General features: G+C 37.9%; 1 protein-coding gene across 1 annotated transcript; it reads right to left on the reverse strand.

The window, feature by feature from the left end:
* Nucleotides 1–15,559: 15,559 nt before the first annotated feature.
* LOC117336780 lies at nucleotides 15,560–19,712 on the reverse strand. Its single transcript, XM_033897417.1, has 3 exons — nucleotides 19,424–19,712; nucleotides 19,293–19,311; nucleotides 15,560–18,647 (listed from the first exon to the last, which is right to left on the reverse strand). The coding sequence occupies exon 3, from the start codon at nucleotides 17,978–17,980 to the stop codon at nucleotides 15,824–15,826; it is 2,157 nt and encodes a 718-aa protein (XP_033753308.1). The 5' UTR covers nucleotides 17,981–18,647; nucleotides 19,293–19,311; nucleotides 19,424–19,712; the 3' UTR covers nucleotides 15,560–15,823.
* Between the last annotated feature and the right edge of the window lie 2,183 nt (nucleotides 19,713–21,895).

Raw genomic sequence — 21,895 nt, forward strand, 5'->3', positions numbered from 1 at the left:
TTCATAAGGTCAGGCGTCAGGTCTTCAAATGCAACTATAATCTTTAAACGTTATGTGGAATCACATTGGTCCATGTTGTATTCTTCTGTCCTGTGAACTGTCGTTTTGATGTTTTTTTCCTTCATCGCTGTGTGTTGTTTAAAGGGGCCGAAATGAATTTCATATTGCTTTGTGCGAGTCCTTTTAAAAAATGAGTACGTGCTATTTTTTTTTTTTTAATATATGGATGTTTATCGTTGTATGTGTATTGAGTTGTTCTTGAGAAAAAGCAGGTCATAGATACTTAATATTATAGAGGAAATTATATTGTATTGTTTAACGTTCTACCATCACCCATACAAGGACGACCTCCATCTTTTGTCCTCGTTGAAACAATTGAGACATTTAATCTTTCCTTTCTATCCTCACTGCTCTTTATTCTATGCTGTTGTCTCCTATATGTGTTTCCTTGACACCCGTCCCATGTACATATGCACTCACCACACGCATGAATATCGCACGCATGGTAGGCCATCCTTAAATGACCTTAGCTGTTGATAGGACGTTAAACAAATAAAACAAAACCAAACTGCCCTCATATAATCCTGCCCTACAGGTAGGGTGCAATAATTACACTTGCTGCACCGATTGCATGATCGTAAGGTTCTATTGAATGGTAGCTCTCTTGCTCCCGCTCAGCGCTCAACTAACCCTATTCAGTCGCATTTCACTGACAGGCGAACCATGTATCCAACCCCCTAAATACCGAGCGCTAAGCAGGATAAGTAACTACCTTTGTCATTAGATTCTGGTATGTCTCGACCAGAGCACATAATGCGATGCCTTCGTAACGGGAACAAACGCTTAGCTAAAGTTAAACTAATGTGAAGCAATGGGATCCATTAAGACATTGTTAGAAAAAAGAAAGTATAAAACTTAAAAGCCGCCTCTTACGATCATGCACTTGGGCAGCAGATTCTAGAAATGCCTACGTCCTACTCGCAGGGAAGATATGTATAACTATCCACACAGATAGTCATTTAGTGGTCAATGACCGCCTATATATCCATATATATCAATCAGGTTTTATATACTTGATATCCAGGATTACACACTCTTCAACACCAGCCGCTTGTCTTTCTTTTCTAGCCCTTTCCTCCCATGTTTGCGCGCCATCTCACCCTGATCAAGAGGACTACATTTTAAGGGCGATAACTCCTGTGGAAAGTCAGAACTCGGAGAATGTGTTTTGATATATATCCCCAAGGAAAATATGAATGTCTGCTATAAAGTAGAATTATTACAAACAGAATTTGTAGAAGTTGTAGGTACTTGTAAGAGCCTTTTGGTGCGAAGAAATATGTCGTCCAAACAGCTGGCCCCAGGGCTTCCAAATTCTGGAAGTCGATTTATCTTTGCTTCGACAATAGAACCGTTATAGAAACAATATAATATTATGACACTGGAATACTCCAGCATTGTTTGCTGTTTGCTGCGATCTCGTCTATAATCACCTATAATCGTCCAATATCTATACACCAAGGAACTGATCTCAGGTGTTGATCAGTCCTAGTAATACCCAATTGGGTATAAAACAGAGTACTGGCAGAACTCTGATATACAACAGTCAGCCCAACGGAATATGTGTATTAGGTTTTTCATATCACGAAATCTTATGGGAAATCTTCTGTGCACGATAAACACGTATAGCTTTTCTCTGCTCTCCGTGGTAATGCGTCAATGTACATTTCAGAATAATGTATCTATTATGTTTCATTCCCTTGTTTTATCTTCGTGTGTCTTTTTGTTCACAATTACGGTAAAAGTTATCAACTTTATTCGTTTTTTGCTGATATTGTTATCATTTAAACTTGAATCGTACCTGTCATTTGCTTGGTATTGGCGAAATGGTACTGGTTTTGATTTGGTACATGTATTCGTGGGTTTGGACATTTTTTTGACACATTATTTATTCCCTTGGGCTTGGCCATTCTTGTGATTTTAATTGTTCAGCTTTAAGGTCACCTGACCCGAAGGGTCAGCATGACCTTTAGCCATCGTGATACCTCCGTCGTCGTGCGCCGTTAAACTTTTACTTTCAAAACGCTACTCCTTCTTAACCCCAAAGCGGAATTCTACCAAATATGGTGTGAATCATCATTAGAGGAGGGCAATCATATTTTATATAAATGAGGCTGGTGAAAACCAAGGGGCCCGAATGGCGGGGCTCCAAAAGGGTAAATATGGTAAATTGTTGGTTTGAAACCCTACTCCTCCTTCACTCTTTCGTGGATTACATCAACATTTCGTGTGAAACATCAATGGGGAGGGTAATCATATCTTATATAAATGAAGCTGGTATGGCCCCAAGGACAGAAGAGTGGGGCCCAAAAGGGGAACTTTGCTAAAAACTCCTCCTTAACCTTTGGGTCGATTACATTGTATACCCGAATTTGTTGTGAAACATTATTTGGGGAAGGCAATCATATTTCATTAAAATGGGACTAGATTGACACGAGTGGTAGTTCCTAAAAAGGGGAACTTTAAAACCCTACTTCTCCTAAAACTTTCAGTGGATTACAACCAAAGGAGTAGGTGCATTTAGGGTCATTTTGGCCCCATCTTTGATTTAATTGAATTGCATACCAGAATAGCAAAGACATATGAAATTTATGAAATATGGAGTTTCAAAGAATTCTGACATAAGGTTGCCTAGCAACAGGCCTGGTAACGCACCTATTACATTTACTCAATTTAATGGTGAATTGTACAGTTTTTCTTTAATTTTATATCTTACAGTTTGCCAATCAATGTTTAAACTTGAGAATATGGTTATATCTAATTATATTGTAAACTTTAATGTCATAATGTCTAGGTTACCTAGATCTAGTTTTTACCCTTGTTATACATAGCAACCATTTTTTTTCTCCATAGCAACAGAAAGAAAATTTCAATGAAATTGGGAGATACATGTTTGAATGTTACAAGAATCTTTATTTGACTATGATCTCTTTGTAAATACCCTGGTTATCCTTATCCATAAGTACAGCTTAATTAAAAGTATGACCCCCTACCAGAGAAACCTGGGAGACTAGCTTTTCTGTCTGCCCATCTTGTACAGACATGCATATATGTATTCAACTGTATATGTCATAATGCCAAAGTCAGTCAGCACTCTAGTGACTTCACTCCTTTAGGGATTTTGATCAAACTTCACAGTGATATGGGACCATAATATATCATCTAATTTTTAATTTCAGAGCTTTTGTATCAAGGTTACTGATACTGTTTTTAGAAGAGCCTGTAGGGGACATGTGTTGCTTAAGCAATATGCAGTGTGCTTTTTTGAGGATAACTGTGGATTTAGCATCCTTTTAGAACAGACTTAATTCCTAGGTATTGAAGCATTTCTACTGCATCTCTGAACCCTCTGTCAACAACAATGATGTCTTCTTCTGTTAACCAGTTCATCATGTTTTTCATATTTCCTTGTACTGTATGTTTAATAATTCCAGCATCTTTATTCTTGGAATCGGACAAAAAAGGACCCATGACAGACACAATATAGCCTGTTGTAGTCACATACACCATTGGCTTGACTAGAGGTCGGTTCTTATAACTACGTCGTTGAAACTGGAAGTTCCCACTCTTCTGGATGAAAATATATGTTCCATCTATTACTAAGATACCTGGAGGATTGCTAAAATTTCCAAATAGCTCTTGTGCTAATGGGCGGTTATGTTTACTGATAACCTTTTCTCTGGATATGTGATGGAATCCAAGAAATTTTGGTACAAAATTAACCCACAATGCCTCTCATGCTGAATTTATGGCCCGTCTTATCGCTGATTTCCCAATGTTAACATGGTTGATATCAGTCTATTGGACAATCCTGTGCGAAGTTTGACTAGCAGTACTGATAGGCAGGTTCGGCTTGTCCCATTCTTAGATAACTTCACGGTAGAGATATACTGGCTTAGATCCCCAAAGTCATTTTAGTTAGGCCAGTCAGGCTAACGTAGTCCCCATCAGTTAAAGAATATGGGTCATAAGTCAATCCTCTTCTGTTCATTTCTTATAGCTATGGCACGAACATTGTCAATCAAACTGAAAATCTCGGTACGATCGTATTTTTGACACAAAAAGTGAAAAAAAGATGTGGCCGCAGGCGTGCCCTTCTACCAAACTGATACCATATATTAATTACAGCATGATAAAATTATAAATAATAATAAGCATAATGAATTATTTTTCAAAGTTTGCTAAAAGGGCACACCTGCGGCCCACAATAAAACAGCAGTTATAGGTCTTCAAAACAGCAGATTTTCAGAAAAACGCTGGTTCCTATGGAAACTAAGGACGCGAAAGTTCCTCTTTCGACGAATAATAATCACAAAATAATTAATTACGAAAAAGATTACATATTGTAGAAAGAAAAAACAGCAACACATGGTTGAGATACTAGATTTTATTTTTTTTATGAAATCTAGGGCCGATTTCACCCCCAAACGGACTTGATCCTTTGGTTTGAAACATCATAAGGAGATGGCATTTATAACTTATATTAATGAGGCAGGTCCAACCGCTAGGGACAGAGGGGCATGGCCAAAAAATGGGAGCTTGGCTGAAATTTTGCTTTACGATGTTGCTCCTCCTTTAAGCCAAAATGGATCGAAACCAAATTTGATCTCAAACATAACTGACTGCCTATAGACAATCATGGTAATGATGCTGGATTTAGGGGTATTTGATTTCGTGTAGTATTGTCTAAACAGGTAAGATATTTAATGACGTGTTTTGTTCTTATAGAATGGTGTCCTGAAGACTCGAGGCGTTTCTCTAACTCTCTAAACAACATAAGCTAATAGATAACAAAATAAAAGAACCAAGTCCGTCCGATATAAACATTTGCGGGTTTTTAAGTCCACGTGACATTTATGTACAAATATAAATCACGTTGGACTGTTGCTTTGTGAAAAGCTTTTTAGGTTGTAATTGGATTGATGTGTATAGGCATAATGATGTATATTTTTACTTGGGTTTCTTTTTCTTTTGTAGGATAATATTAAACAATGTAAAGCTAAACTGTGTGCTCTTAAAAAAACAATCTATAAGATATAGCCACCAGCTGTTTATGTTTTGTTAGTTGTATGATTTCATTCCTATTATTTCCATGTCGAATAACGATAACTACGTCAATCAGAAATTCATAAAATACCCTGTGTAAAGGGTCACCACTGAAGTACACAATTTGAACTCATAGTCGACACAAAATGACTAATAAGGGAACAAATGAGACATCACAACAGAAGGAAATACATCATGTCGTTCTATTGTTATTTTTTTGTTTTTTTTTTTTTTGTTTATTTTTTAACGCCTCGCAGATATTTAAGCAAAGCCTGTTTGTTTTTGTCAATTGCGTATGTTTTCGGGAGTCTGCGTTGGTGTGAATCTCCATTGGTGTGAATCTCCATAAGACAGCGGGGAACTGATGCCGAATTAATAGTACTTCCTCCGGTTCGCATATTGTTGAGGACATCCAGGATACGGTTATATCAGTATGACAACGGGTTAACCAGTCGTCCCATTCCCAAAATGCTGAACGTTTAGCAGAAAGTAGTAACTACCAGCTTGATACACTACTGTATGTAACAGCCAGGTGTTAGATCCGAAAGTGGCGAAAGGTCAATTGAAGACCGAAAGTTAAGTTGCCTTTTACGCAGCAGAGACATTTTGATAACAGAATATACATGTATATGTACTTGAACAGTTTGAGAACATTAACTTTATGGACGTAACTTGAAAACATATACGAACAAAATGAAAGCCCTCTGCCAACCCTGGGAAACACATCAAGAGTATCATATTAGTCTGTATGGGTGATACTTATTTGTTGTACCCGAGGCACTTGCTCATTCCGGGAAAATAAACCATCTATATTAAGTCTGGCCATCGCAATCGATCAGTTGTGCAGCATATTTAGGATAAAGACACTTTTTTTTTAGCCTTGTAATCACCGTCAGAGTTAATTTATATCATTTCATATTTCATATAACAGTCAATTCTTGTATATTGTAGTCTATTCTGGCCATGTATACCAAAATGTATACCATTGTTCACAGCTATTTATATTATACCCGATGTTGTCCCCATAGTAGACTTCCGACGTATTTAAAGTAGATCCCCCTCTCTCTCTTTCTCTCTCTCAAAATTTCAGCAAAATTCCCCTTTTTGGACCCTGCTCCTCTAGCCCTAGGTGTCGGACAAGCCTCATTTACATTAAACATGATTGTCTTCCCCAAAAATGTTTTACACAAAAATTGGATGTAATCCACCAATGGGTAAAGGAGGAGTACGTTTTTAAAACGTTCACAAATGTTCCCCTTTTGGGGGTGGCACCACCGTTACTTTTTCTAAAATATGAACGCCCATCCCCAAGGATGTTTCTCAGTAAATTTGGATGTAATCAGCTTTGGAGTTAAAGACGAGTAGCGTTTTGATAGTAAAAGTCTAACGGCGGACGACTACAGACGGAGCACGATGTATATAGGTCATTCTGACCCTTTGGGTCAGATGACCTAAAAATATATTCGTTCTCTATTGCATTGCAACACTTGACATATCCATGTTTTTTCTTTCTTTCTGTGCTTTGTTTTCTTGCTCCATGTGTTAAACGTTAAACCTCCGAAAACTGAATCTAGTAATATACATATCGACATTTTTTTTATTAATGAAACATCATATAATAGGTTCAGCCTTTATTTGACTTGAATTCTGGTTGTTTCTTTAATCCGAATGACAGCATTATAACCATGTTTAAGTAGACAAATTATGGATGAATTAGTTAGTACGTGATATCATCATTTCAAAGCGTTATAATATCATGGCGTTTGAAAAATACATATGACATGATAGATTGATTAAATTTTGTTGGGTTATGTGCGAATCGTTATTTTTTTTACTTGACAAAACCTCGCATACCACAGTCTATAAAAATGGTTGTTACTACCCCTGCTTTGACTGGTTTGCCCGTTGTCAGTTTCAAGTGACTGGATGGGTGTTCTGTTGGATGTCTTTTGTAGCATGCTTCAATAAGGGAACGCTATGAAGTCGACATCAGCATCGCCCTGTCACAAGGAGATGAACAGAAAACACAACACAGCCTTCCAAAATACACACGCGTACACATCCTTAAATGACTATAGCTGTTAATAGGTCGTTAAACAATACTAAACCAAACCAAACCCTTTGCCAAGACACAAATACATAAGTATAATTCACATCAATAAATTATAATTGGAAACATTACAGACAAAGAATGATTTATGAAAAAGTTACACACAAAAATGAAGTAATTTCTGACAATATCCTAGAATATAATATATATAATATGACCAAAGCAATCTAATTGGAGTTTTTGGGGAAGAGCTCTTCAGCCGATTCTTCCCAACTCCAACATTATCTTTTAAACAAGGCGACATATAGGTATCACTATGTCGGCGGCGGCGTCGTCATCCGCCTAATGGTTTTCGTGTGATAATTCAAGTTCCCTTGAGCCAGTCAAATTCAAACTTCATACATTGCTTCCTTCGCCCGTTGTCAGTATAATGTGACCGAGTTGGGTATCCTGCTGGGTGTCTTTGGCAGTATGCTTCAGTGAGGTAGCACTATAAATCGGCAAAAGTTCCGGCCAATCACAAAGACACATAGCACAAACATACCACAGCCTCCCAAAAACACGCTACGCACTAACCACATGCATATCGTAGGCACGGGAGGCCGTCCTTAAATTACCTTAGCTGTTAATAGGACGTTAAACAAATAAAACCAAACCAAACCTTACCAAAAGTTTTTGCTTGGGATTGTTTTTCATGTTCAAAGGTCAAGGTCACTGTTACTATTAACAGAAAATTGGTTTCTGTGCAATAACTAGAGTTCCCTTGGGCCAATCAAACTCAAACTTTGAATAGCGATTCTTTATTAAAACTTGTTGCTTGGGATTGCTTTTCAGGTTTGAAGGTCAAATGTCAAGGTCACTGTTACTATAAATAGAAAAATTGTTTCTATGTGAAAACTCGAGTTTTCCTTAGTCAATCAGGCTCAAACTTCATATAGTGCTTTCTTACGAAAAGTGCTTGCTTAGATTTATTTTCGTGTTCAAAATAGAAAAATGGTTTCCATACGATAACTCGAGTTCCCTTAATGGGCCAATCAAACTCAATTTTTGTATAGTGCTTCCTTATCAAAAGTGCTTACTTGGGATCGCTTTTCAGGTTCGAAGGTCAAGGTCACTGTAAATAAATAGAAAATCTGCCCAGTTCCCTTTAGGTCAATCAACCTAAAACTTTATATAGTGCTTACTGGTATCTGTATCAAACCACTTAAATTTTGTTTTTTGTTTTGGATTTGCGGAGATTGAAACATCTTCATATATGTACATTGAAAAGCTTACTTTTAATTATGGAGTTAGGAATGCACTAGACTTAGTGAAACAAGAGATCCCAGAGGGATCTTGGCGCCCACCATTGAATGATCTTCATAGGTTCCATGTCAGATTGATCTTTTCTCTACTTTTCCCTTCATTTTACTAATCTGTGCTAATTGAGACATCCCTCCAGTATTTTTCAAACAAGGGAATCCTAGCTATATAAGAAATTTGAGATTTAACGATAATGGCTGTTTGTTTGCCAGGTTGTTTTCAGGACAGACTGGTCCAAAAATGCAATACAAGGGACCAAGGGGAACCTACTTATGAAATTTGAGAAAGATCCATTCAGTACTTTGAGAAATAGTGATAAAAAACTTCAATTGTCAAAATCCAAGATGGCGGTCTGTCGGCCATATTGTTTTCCAATTGATCTCAAAATGCAATAAGCATAACGAGGCACCAAGGGGAACCTCCATTTGAAATTTGAGAAAGATCCCTTCAGTACTTTCTCAGAAATAGTGATAACAAACTTCAATTGTCAAAATCCAAGATGGCTGCCTGTTGGCCATGTTATTTTCAGATTGGTCTCAAAATGCAACATGCATAACTAGGCACCAAGGGAAACTTACATATGAAATTTCAGAAAGATCCATTCAGTACTTCCTCAGAAATAGTGATAACAAACTAATTGTCAAAATCCAAGATGGCTGCCTGTCGACCATGCTGTTTTCTGATTGGTCTCAAAACGCAATATGCATAACTAGGCACCAAGGGAAACTTACATATGAAATTTGAGAAAGATCCCTTAAATACTTTCTCAGAAATAGTGATAACAAACTTCAATTGTCAACATCCAAGATGGCTGCCTGTCGGCCATGTTGTTTTCAGATTGGTCTCAAAACGCAATATGCATAACTAGGCACCAAGGGAAACTTACATATGAAATTTGAGAAAGATCCCTTAAATAGTGATAACAAACTTCAATTGTCAAAATCCAAGATGGCTGCCTGTCGGCCATGTTGTTTTCAGATTGGTCTCAAAACGCAATATGCATAACTAGGCACCAAGGGAAACCTACATATGAAATTTCAGAAAGATCCATTCAGTACATTCTCAGAAATAGCGATAACAAACTTCAATTGTCAAAATCCAAGATGGCTGCCTGTCGGCCATGTTGTTTTCGGATTGGTCTCAAAACGCAATATGCATAACTAGGCACCAAGGGAAACCTACATATGAAATTTCAGAAAGATCCCTTTAGTACATTCTCAGAAATAGCGATAATAAGAATTGTTTACGGACGGAGGGACGGACGGACGGACGGACCACGGACGCAGGGCGATTTGAATAGCCCACCATCTGATGATGGTGGGCTAAAAACATGTTTCTCTTAACGTCACATGCCTGTTAATATCGTGTATCTGTCTGGCAAATGCAACATGATATACAGTAATGAGGAATGCACTGTATCAATCCCGAGTTCATTCACTGCATGGGAATCAATCCGGCAAACCAAACAAATTCCATTTGGAATGGATACAATGAATTTCCAAGCTGTTTCATCTCCTAGCTTGTTGCGCAGGCGACACATCCATTTCCGTGGAATTCTTGTTTAACGGTTCTTCTTAAATACTTGTACTTGTTAAATTAACAATTCACTATTGACAGATAGTCGATGGCTTAAGGCTAATGTGTCAATACCAAAATGTACATGTGCGTCTATATTTTTTTTAAACCTCGAGCAGAATGGTCGCATTTGATTGGTTTAAATCGGGTAACATGGTGACCGGATTTGAGACTATTGGGGTTCTGTTAAATTTCTTATATCTAGAGCGCAATATTGTGACGCTAGTCTGTCGCTTCGAAACTGAAACAAATCAGGTATAAAATACGCCTTCTTGTGTGTTTGTTTGTACAAAATATTAAAAGCAGTTAAAACAGCATAGGAGTTGCATCCCCTACGCCAGTTGAAATTAGATGACCTCTCGCTCGACATGGCGTTATGTGCTATTGACAAATATGGGTCGATTTGGGCAGACGACAAAACACGCGGAGAAGGCTTTATTGGTTTGGGTTGCATACCAAACATGAAAACTTTTATCTTGAACAAATTCAGAAGTTATAGATAATTGTTAGATTCATTGTAACCGCTTGAGCATGACAAAATATATGCCTGATGTATCAAAGGTTCTTGGTGCGATGAATTCATTAGACTGTTTTTTTCAAGATTTAAAATATTGATATGGGATCCGGACGATTAGTTCATAAACAAACCATATTACGAATAATCTACAATCTTTTAAATCAAACGGGATTCTGATAGACAGTGCCATTGTAAGTGTCAAGCATTTCGCCAACATTGGATGGATTTCTGAGGCAACTGTTTACGAATCTGGCAGCCCAGGGTCGAACCAGCTCGATCTTACTTATATCTTGTTTGAAGTGGAGATACCAAACTGGGCTTGTGTCTTCCAGCTTCGGCCTGACCAGTGCTTAGTTGGCATTTTCCTTGATCTTGGTAGCAAATATTTTAAGGTTATGCTTCAGAAAAACCAAGGGAACTATTGTAAATGTTAACAATTTTACTAATGTGCGTCCCCCACTTCAGATCAGAACTGATAGCAACACCTAGGTACTTGGCCTTATCTACATGATCCATTACCTGCCTGTGAAGTTAGTTATGATTCAGTATGGGATTTCGGGATTTGAATAAGGATTTAACTTGACACTTTCCTGAGTAGAACGCCGTTCTCTTCCCTTCCCCAGTGACAAGGTATCGAGATCTTTTTGCAGAGAGACTGCATCACTAGTGGATTAATTGTGAGCTACATAATTTTGCAATCAGCAATCAGCAAAATGCCTGGCAGAGGGAAGGTACCGTTAAAAATATCGTTGATGTAAAAAAAACCAATCTCGGCCCTAAAGCTGGCCTGATTTGATAGGTACAGCGTTGAACGATTCACCATATATGTTTGGATCTGCCGATGAGGAACATACTTTTTGTTTTGCCCTCAATGCCATATTGATCTAGCTTATGGACCAAAAGTGGCTGGTTGACCTTAGCAATAATAGTGATGGATCGACTCATCGACTTATCCCGATTGAAACGCTATCGATGTCAATGCATCGATCCAGAAATATAAAATCAATACTATCAATAGTCAGGATAGTAAGCAGCAATAGTCATGTTTAGAAGGAATAAAGCGTCAGGCGAGTTCGTATTTATTAGGGGCGCTCACGTCATCATTGTAAACAAAAAGGCCGGAGCGGGAGTATGGAAACATTTTTGGATTAATAAAAACGGCCACAGATAGTGATAAAACCAGGGTAGGTTGCCGTCTCTGTATGACAGTACTTAAATACACTACAAATTTTACGGATCACATTCGCAATGAACACCTGGCTATTGACGTTACGAGCAAGACTGTAACTGTGTGTTGTATAATCCACTTTATTTTACTAGCTTTACCTTAGTCATAATCAGTCTTTTGTGTAGTTTGATTTAGTCAACGGTTAACCATTATAATGGTGATATATCACATTGTTTAATCTAGTTGGATAATTTTGTTTTCTTATATATGGGCAGAGTGAGAGTGTGATGAAGAACTGCCAGAGATTGTCATTGTGTTACAGTTTCGTGCTGATATTTTGTCTTGTCAAGTCATTAAAATGTTTGTATGACTTTAATACTGTGCATTATGTTCAGGTATACACATTTTTAAGTCTCAAACTTCATTTTTGACTAAAACTAAAACAGCAGGAAAGGAAATGATTCGTTGGAACTTAGCGAGAGAAGAAAAGGGAAAAGACTCGAATTCCGATAATGCCGGACGTCTATTTGATTACTGGTTAGCTTTTGAACAACTTCAGCAATCTAAAATTGTATCGATGTTTTGTTGTATGCATATTGCTACATTTTAAAATTAAGTATTTAAATGTAAACTTTGTTTATTTTGTTCAGTTATTACGCGAATATTCTGTTAATATGTTTAAATGAAAGCATTATTAGGCAAAGTTCACGTATGCTCAATATGTAAACAACAGCCATGTGTGTAGTTTATGTGCAGTGCACGTTGTTATAGCCTCGTTCTCGGCTCCGTGACAAATCTCGCTGAAGCATACTCCCGAAGACATCCAGCAGCACACACCACCCGGTCACATTATACTGGCAACGGGCGAATCAGTCGTCCCACTCTTAATATGCTGAGAGCTAAGCAGGAGTAGAAACTACCATTTTTAAAGACTATGGTATGTCTCGGCCAGGGGAAGCACCCAAAGCCTTCCTCACAGGGGCGAACGCTCAACTAAAGGCCAAAAGTGAGGCATTGTCAAGGGAGACATTAGGAAGAAGAAAGTTGTTCAGAAAGAAGGGTCATGAAATTCACAATTTTGGTGAAGCACCTTAAGACCTTTCTATCTGTGAAGAGTATTTGATTCTACCATAACGGGAAGTTAAGAAGATTTTTGAAATTTAAGACAATTTGACCCCTTTCGGCCCCGCCCCTCAAGCCTCTGGGAGTTGGGGACCATATAATTCACAATTTTGGTTGACATTGTGCCATGGAAGCTTCCTGCCAAATTTCATTGAACATGGTTGAGCGGTTTTGGAGAAGTCAAAAATGTAAATTGTTAACGATGGACGATGGGAGTGGGAGGAATGGTTCGCCTGGTAGTATAATGTGGTCTCCTGCTTGGTGACAAATGGAGACAAATACAAACATATCGCAGTCTCCAAAAATACACATGCATACACCTCGCGCATGCATTGAATGACCCTAGCTGTCGATATGAATTAACCAATATTAGGATTTACAATCTCGTCCATTTAACACATCATTGAACATACACACCTCACTGGCAATTTGCCTGTCGAAGGTGATACAGTGCAGACACCAAAACGTCGGGCTTCAATCTAATACTGATATACCTAAGTATACACCTACACCGTTTTTGTGTCGCCTTGAAAAGGGTGTCTTCGGCAGTATGCTTCAGTGAGGTAGCACTAAAAATCGGCAAAAGTTCCGGCCTATCACACGGAGACTTAACGCGAACATACTGCAGCCTCCCAAAACACACATACGCACTCGCCACACGCATGCATGTCGCACGCACGGGAGGCCGTCCTTAAATGACCTTAGCTGTTAATACGACGTTAAACAAAATAAACCAAACCAATCAGTTTTAAGGAGACAACCACGAATATATTGCAGCCTCCAAACACGCACACACACACATTCATAACACGCATGCATCTCGCGCTAAGGGAGGGTCGTCTTTAAATGACCATAGCTTGATAGGGCGTTAAACAATACAAACCAAACTAAATCAGTCACAGTAGCAGAATTAATGGATCAATATGTAGATAACAAAATATATTTCCTGATTTAGGCAACTATTAGTAAAGGGACTCCTCGCTAGAGACAGTCTCCGAGACGAGGTTTTACCTTGCCAATCATAGAATGATTAGTATATGTACCAGGCATTCTTACTTATTGAAACGTGAGGACCAGTGTCGGTGCGTTGTATGCAATGAACCATTTATCGTTAGACAAATTTTAGTGGATTGTATTGATCTACATCTTGTCACAAACAGCTCCTCTAACAGTATGATATGTGTTAACGAAAGCAAAATTTTGAAAATGCTATTGGTCTGTACCATAAGATATGATTAACCAAAGCAACATCTGTAATTTCATATTATACACGCGAGTGTACCGTGATAATTTTTTAAAGTATTTTGTTTGTTTGATGTTCCATTTAGTACCTAATTGTCTTACCACTTACTGCCACTAATGCTATTTTCAGTCTTAGAACGCCGTTAGGAATGTAATAATAATAAACATACAAAGCTGAAAACATGTTTGATAATAACCGAATCCACAAGCAAAGTAACATGTTTAACCTTGCAACACTGACTTGTATCTTAAATCTTTCCTCAATACTTTCTTTCAGTGTTTTTCATACACAATGTCTCCTTGACACATGTCCTCACATGACCTTGATCGTTGCGAGGACGTTAAACCCCTTAAAAAGAAAAACAAAGAAACCTTGAATATTCACATGCGATTTAAGAGCCGAATTTAGCTATTTCAAAACGAACCTAAAAACACTTGAAATTAAAACCCGATATACTCCCATCGTTCTCTGATACCATATACATTTATTTACTTTGTTTAGGTTAATACAAGGAATTGTTAATCCGATAAACATGATTTACCCTTAGGCCGAGGTAAATAACACCTTTTGAATCTGAACAATTCTTTGTATTGACCTCAACATGATAAATAACTGGTTTGTTGGAATTATATCCTATTTTCGCAGTGTAAATTATGTACTTAACACAAGAGGTTATTATAATGTGTATGTTCAATGAAATATTGACGGCAATAACTAAATATTCCTTTCGATAATGAATATCGTCACCATATTGTTACTTACGCAAGTCAATGTATTCAGGATTCTTAAAGACAGAGTATGCAAACATTTTATCTTTGTCATGTAAAACAAGAGACTTCACAACTGTACATTTGTACGTGAATTGACGCCGTACAAAAATGAAATCCCTCATTATTCTGTTAATTATCCAGATTTCAACCAGAAATATCATACACGTGCATATTTTTGTCAAATGGCAACAAATCTTTTGTGATGCCACTTTCTTGTTGAATATTTTGAGATTTTATATTTTTTGAAGACATCATTATGCTGTTGTCAATTTCAGCTTATCGTAAACCCGTCGTGCATATAGTAAACGATTACCGAAATACCTACGCCTTGTATACGTTCTGAGCGTACAGCCAATAAATGATCGTCCAAGATTTCTTTTGATAATCTTAAGCTTCAGAATCAATCAATTCACCGAGATAAACTGTAGACTAGAAATTCGACGGAAGTTGTCAACCAAGTCGGAAAGTAACTATAATTTTAGCTACAAAATTTAGGTACCGAAATATTTCATTAAGTAAAAATATCAAGATTAAAATTGTATATATATGTACTACATGACCATTCAAATTTAGATACATATAATGATGGATATATATTGGAATGTTGCAGAGCATCTTGACAGCTAAGGCCAAGGAAAAAAATGTTGTGTTTCCCCTTTCGTCTCTCAAAAAATTAGGGTAGGTAGGTAGGGATTTTTTTTTTTAACTTTTTTTTTTAAATAAATAATCAAATGTTCATATTTGAATATTTATATATGCTGTATATATCATTTCAATATCATTATATTTCAGTGTTTGATCATTCTTCTACCTAACTTCATTTTGAAATGCAATGTATTGGGAGATGAAAATGATATTAAAAGTATATCAAACTTTATTTGCAGTGTTTGTTATCTCTTTTCAGATAATCTCAAATAGGAGCATCATATTAATAGTCAGAACAGTAAAACCATGTCATTATAAACGCAGTTTATTGAGAGTTTCCACTCTTCGATTTTTTTCCGTATGGACGATAACATGGAGGCTGTTCATGTTCGAGACATTCTAGACACACGGGCAGAACAGTTTTATATTGTTTCTTTAATTCCTGATCAACCTCCCCATCACAACCACCACAATAGTAGCACAAATCGAGTCGTCCAAGAGATGCACTGTAAAATGGTACTTCGATGGGATTAGCGCAGGTGAGGGTCATTCTAACCAATGCTTTGCCATGAAGACCGTGGCCAGGGGGTGTCAGAGGTGATCCACATGTATATATGTATTCGCTCATTAGTTCCGCAAGTTGCAGTTCCTGTCGGCCAGAGAACTTTAATTTACTGTACACAACACGTGGCTTGCGGCACTCGACACAAGTTACGGAGGATCTTGCGGTCTGTGCTGAAAATGAGAAGTCTCCCTCCAATTCATTTTCAGAAATGAAAGATGTTTTAGGCTGCCTTTTTTTGGGAACTGATCCACATTTCGTAGTTGGGGTCACAGTAGACTTCTTCATATCAACTGTGTTCGTTGGCATCAAGTCTGCAGTTTCAAGACCTTTCATCTCATTGTAAGTCATGTAGTGATCAGCATCTCTCAGAACAGGGTCTTGAAGCCATTTTGGACGAGTGGAATTGGGGATTTCCTGTAAGCAGCAAGCTGGGTTGTCACATTTTCTAATCTGGAAACTATACTGTCTTTCCTGGCAATGTACTTCCTTCCATGCAACATATGCAGGAACTTTCTTGGTGTGTACTTTCTGAAGCTTATCAAGATCCATCTGAGGAAAAAGCTCTCGCAGGTGTCGCTTTAATACATCAATCGCTTCATCTGTAACTGGATCTGATGCTACAATGGGGTTTTCTTTCAATTTTAACCGTCGAAATCTGTTGCTGATTAGTGCTTGAACTGGCTCAACTGATTGTGTGTACAAATTCCGTAGTTCCGGTTTCTTTGAAGCCATCTCTCGTATTTCTTTCATGCTACCACATTTACCCAACATCCTTTCGCTGTCAACATCTAATGATACTCTTTCTAAGGCACAGTTCTGCAAACCTAAATTGAGTATGGACATAACCCTTTCTGCAGGATTTCTCCAGCTATGTCCCGGAGCACATCTTCCAGCTACAAGAAGATCAAGGTTGTGCTCCTTGAACAAACAGATACTGGCACATTTGACACTTTCAAGCGTGTTCCTGTGGTCTACACCACCATCAGTGTACTTAAGTAGAACTTGAAGACTCCTTCCAGCGAGACGCTTTGAAAGTGATGCAGCATGTCGGAATGGATTTGAGGTTTGAAAGACGGAATCATTTACGGTAACCGAGACCTGTCCTCTGACAAATGACTTTTCAACTGTATCAGGAATGTCACACTCTAGTATAACTGAAGGTGTTAATGATGACTTTGTCATATCATGATCAGCCGCAACTAGGGTTGTTGAAGTCGGTGCTATGGTTTGCTTTCCTCTCACTCCAGTGCTGACAGAAAAACCTTGTTCCCCAATCGGCACCTTTGCCTTGTCATCACAGCTAAATAAGGCAACAGAGACTCCCTCTTTCTGTAATTCAATTGCCATTTCCTTCATGTATTTAAAAAGAGCATTGCAGTAATGTTGATCGGGGTGATTCATCCTTAGCTGACGCCTCTGTATTTTGTACTGCACATCAATCTTTGATGTAAAGTTCCAGGCTGATTTAGCGTAGGGGTTTCTGGGAGCAAATTGCAGTCTGACTAGACTTTTTGATGGAATCAGTGTCATTTCTGGACATCTTTGACGAGCTTTTTCAATCATATCACTAAGGGATATCCATTCTGAGAGGTGAGAGGTTCCTTGTCTGCGTTCATCTGCTGCTGTGGATTCTTCAACTAAATCGGCTAGGTGCTGAAAAAAGGTATCAAACTTTTCCGATGGTCTGCCTGGATTGCAATGTCGTAGATCAGCAATGAGGTCAGTCTCGCCCAAAGAAATCAGACGTAGCCTTTCTTGTGTGTCAGGATGTTCAGCTGTTGTTGCATCCATAGTTAATTCCTTATAGATGAAGTTCAAAATCATTGGAGAAACATGAGCAATGTTGTTTATCTTATTCTTGAAAGCGCGTTTCATTGACCTGGTGTGAAACTCACAAAAACTGTCTTTATTTGTCATAACAAATTTTGCCCCATCTACCAAGATCTCTTTCTCACTTCTTTGTAGCTTTGACTTTACAATACACACTGTTGATGTTGCACTTCCCCCAGGTGAAAACTTGTAGACATCAACAGGGACAGATAACTGTAAGTCCTCGAGAAACCGTAAACGTTGCAAGGCACTTTCAAATGGGACTTTAACATGTTTACTTTCATCAAAAAAAAACAAATGAACCCTCTTCCTTTGTCTTTAATTCTGCATCAAGGTTTAGATATTTCTCATTAATTTCTCTTCCTGGCTGTCTATGCTCCACTGTTGTGTTTTCCCCCACTGTTCTTACAGGGTGTTCAAGTTCGTGATTAAAGTTCATTTCTTTTGCTTTGTTGACAAGATATGTTTTGTATGAAGAGAGGCAATCAGCAAGACCTTTAATGTTGTCATGAACTTCCTTCCATGCTGGGGTGCTCTGTGTTACAGGTTTCAGCAGCAAGCTATACAGGGCTTGACTATGGCTTTCTAATTGATCAGCTGATAGATTTTCTTGTTTTATTTTCTTTTTTCTTGTGTCATTGAAATTCTGATATTTATCAAAGACCTTTGGTACACTAACAACACCTTTGCGTCTGCTTTCACTGTTGATCCTGTCATGGTGGTTGGTGATATACCATAATGCATTGCAGAGTACCTACAACAACAAAAGACATATTTACAATATAACATATTATTTACAAAACCTCCAGTATAACCTGTATGATGTTTTTCAATCTCATGTTAAAAATAAATATTGTGTGCATATTTTTATTTTTATAATATATTTAAATGATCCACCATTTTAACAGTACTTTTGTAAACAATTCATTTTTGTGCATGTTTAACTTTCAAATTTTATTAATTTTGTACAACATTTTAATTTTACAAATTAACCTGTATGTAAAGAAGGCAAATTAAAATAACCACAAGACAAAGTATTAAAGATCAAATTAAAAAAAAAAAGAATGAAATATTGACACAGATTAAGATTCCAAGATATATATCCACAGAGCAAAGTTAGTGTTTTTAGTTTTTATAATATAGATCTTCTAGTATTGGCTATGGCTGCAGCACTTCTTCATCACACACTGGATACCATTTGTGGAATAGTGCGAGTCAGATTTATATATGTGCACTAGATATAGGGACAGGAAAGGCAGCATTCAAGACAGAGTTTAAAAGCAAAACTGAAGGCAATTTTGAGATTACAATGAGTTAAAAACACATAGCAGGTTTAATATATAGATATACATATTAAACTACTATTCACACCACTAGAGTTTAAATAGACAATACGAACCTCAATGTGTCCTTTAATCCTGCCACAAGAAAGATATCATTTAAACTATATATATTCTAACATCAAATATTTGATATCTTAGACAAGTATTAAAATTGAGTATATTAAAAAAAGGGGGAAAATAAACAAACCTGTACAATATAAGGTCCATCAGTGTTGACATGTGCTTTGGGGAAATCGACTTTACTCGTTTTGAATTCATCTACCAGTCCATTAAATAATTCATCTTTCTGGTTCAGACCTTCTTTCACTCCAGAACTATGCAAAATACAAAAATTCCAGAATGAATGTTCTGAGGATGGTATAGTTCAGTATCATATTATATCAACATATTTGAATTATTTCTGACTGTCAGGATAGTATACATATGTTTGGGCTGTTCCCCTTATGCTAGCAGGAACATGACATAGTAAATGCACACTAAGTACTGTTGTTTTAACATTCAATACATACATTCGTTCCTTCTTTTTAACGAAATCTCGACCCCCTGCCATCAAGAGCTCAAAGGCATTGATTGCTTTTTGTGTTGCTTGTTTGGATGAGTCCTCGATCTTCTGTTTAAGTTCCTCTACCTCATCATCGCATCGACAGTGATATTCCAAGCTCTTCACATTGAAATTCATAACATCGCCAACAGACAGCCCTGGTCCAACCTCAAAGGTAGTCGACTGTCCAACCTCCCTCCCCAATATAACACAATCACCTTTTACAATTTTTTCGTGATATCTATAAAATATATCTCCACATAGCGTTGTTTGCGGCAGTGATGTCATAATTCGCTTTTCGTCCATGTGTTTACATTTTTTTATCGTCAGTGCCAAAACAGACGACGGCGTGCAAAAAGCCGCCATGTTTTTTGAACATCGAGGTCATCAATACGCTTTAAAACCAGTGCCCGTCATATACAAGCGTTTATAAGACTTGGGTGTGTATAATAATAAAACGGAAAACGGGCTAAATTTACGAAAATTTCCGGATTTTCAGTATTTCAAACAAAAAAAAATTAGGGTCGGTGGCCTAAAATTAGGGTCGGTCGGGAAAGGGGAAACACAACATTTTTTTTTCTAGGCCTAAGTACGGTCTGTTCTCACATCCCAGTACAGCATCACTTTCTATACCACTCCTGTACAAGCTAGGTAAAACTACTTTCATTTCGGTACTATGTACTCTTTCAGATTTTATGTTGGATTAATCACTCTCGTCGGACAGTAACAAACATCGCAGACGAATTAACCGCCTACTCTGTCTGTGGAAGAGGTTTGGTTTGGTTTATTTTGTTTAACGTCCTATTAACATCTAAGGTCATTTAAGGACGGCCTCCCGTGCGTGCGACATGTATGAGTGTGGTGAGTGCGTATGTGTGTTTTGGGAGGCTGCGGTATGTTCGTGTTAAGTCTCCTTGTGATAGGCCGGAACTTTTGCCGATTTAAAGTGCTATCTCACTGAAGCATACTGCCGAAGACATCCAGCAGCACACCCCACCCGGTCACATTATACTGACAACGGGCCAACCAGTCGTCCCACTCCAAATATGATGAGCGCTAAGCAGGAGTAGCAACTACCATTTTTAAAGACTCTGGTATGTCTCGGCTAGGGGACAGAACCCAAAACCTTCCTCACACCGGCGAACGCTCAACTAAATGCCAAAAGTGAGGCATTGTCAAGGGAGACATTAGGAAGAAGAAAGTTACCAAGAAAGAAGAGAAAAGATAAGAACCCAAGTTTAGTCGCCTCTTACAATCATGCAATGGGGGCAGCAGGTACAATTCTTACAATAGTTGAACAGTTGAAGCGTGGTAACTAAAAATACAACTGTCACTACCATTTATGGATTTGACCATTTTGCTATGTTCTGATTGGTGGAAATGTATATGTTCTTTAGATGTTTTTATCCACAATTCAGTATTAAATCTCACTGCGCATGTGCTCCTTAGCGACGAAATGAATCGTCAACGGAAACAAAAACGGATTTTGAAATGTGGACCGACCTGCGCGGTGCACCTCAGGACGACCAACAAAACACTGCGCCCCGTGCGTCCGTGTCTTGTATGGTCTAGCGTGACAAGATATGGATACTTACAAAACAAAGGTGTGTATCACACACATATAAAAGTTGTCAAGTTGCACACAATGTTGATATATCTAAAGTTTGTGAAACAGCTGTGATAGATGTTACCTTCTCTTGACATTGATCGTCTATATGACCCAGTTTTATTTAGATATAGCGATTTAAATGACAGCATGATCATTCACCAGTCAACGTTTGCTTCTCCTCGTCTCTATATCGACGACACGAACCTGAAATATGACTTGAATGCGAATTATGTATTATATTTTTGATTCCCGTTGATAAAAAACGGTTTGATGTTTCTGTTTACGGGGGATATGATGGATAATGTCTGCGCAGCATCCGTCATGCATTTTAGTACTGTCCTATATAACACACCTCTAACACAGATTGATCAATATGTTATGTTAAAGTGTGTCGCTTCCAGACCGAAACATTCAGCCCCGAAGCGCCTGACAGACAGAAGTAGAAAAAGATATCAGTGGTAGAGACACAGATAGTAGAAGCAGAGACACAGATAGAGGTAGCAGAGACA

The sequence above is a fragment of the Pecten maximus genome, chromosome 10 (genome assembly GCF_902652985.1).
Source record: "Pecten maximus chromosome 10, xPecMax1.1, whole genome shotgun sequence".
NCBI classification, from domain to species: Eukaryota; Metazoa; Mollusca; class Bivalvia; order Pectinida; family Pectinidae; genus Pecten; species Pecten maximus.

Excerpts from the sequence above, each read along its gene's own strand:
- LOC117336780 (XM_033897417.1), bottom strand. The coding sequence starts at position 17,980 with ATGACAAATAAAGACAGTTTTTGTGAGTTTCACACCAGGTCAATGAAA.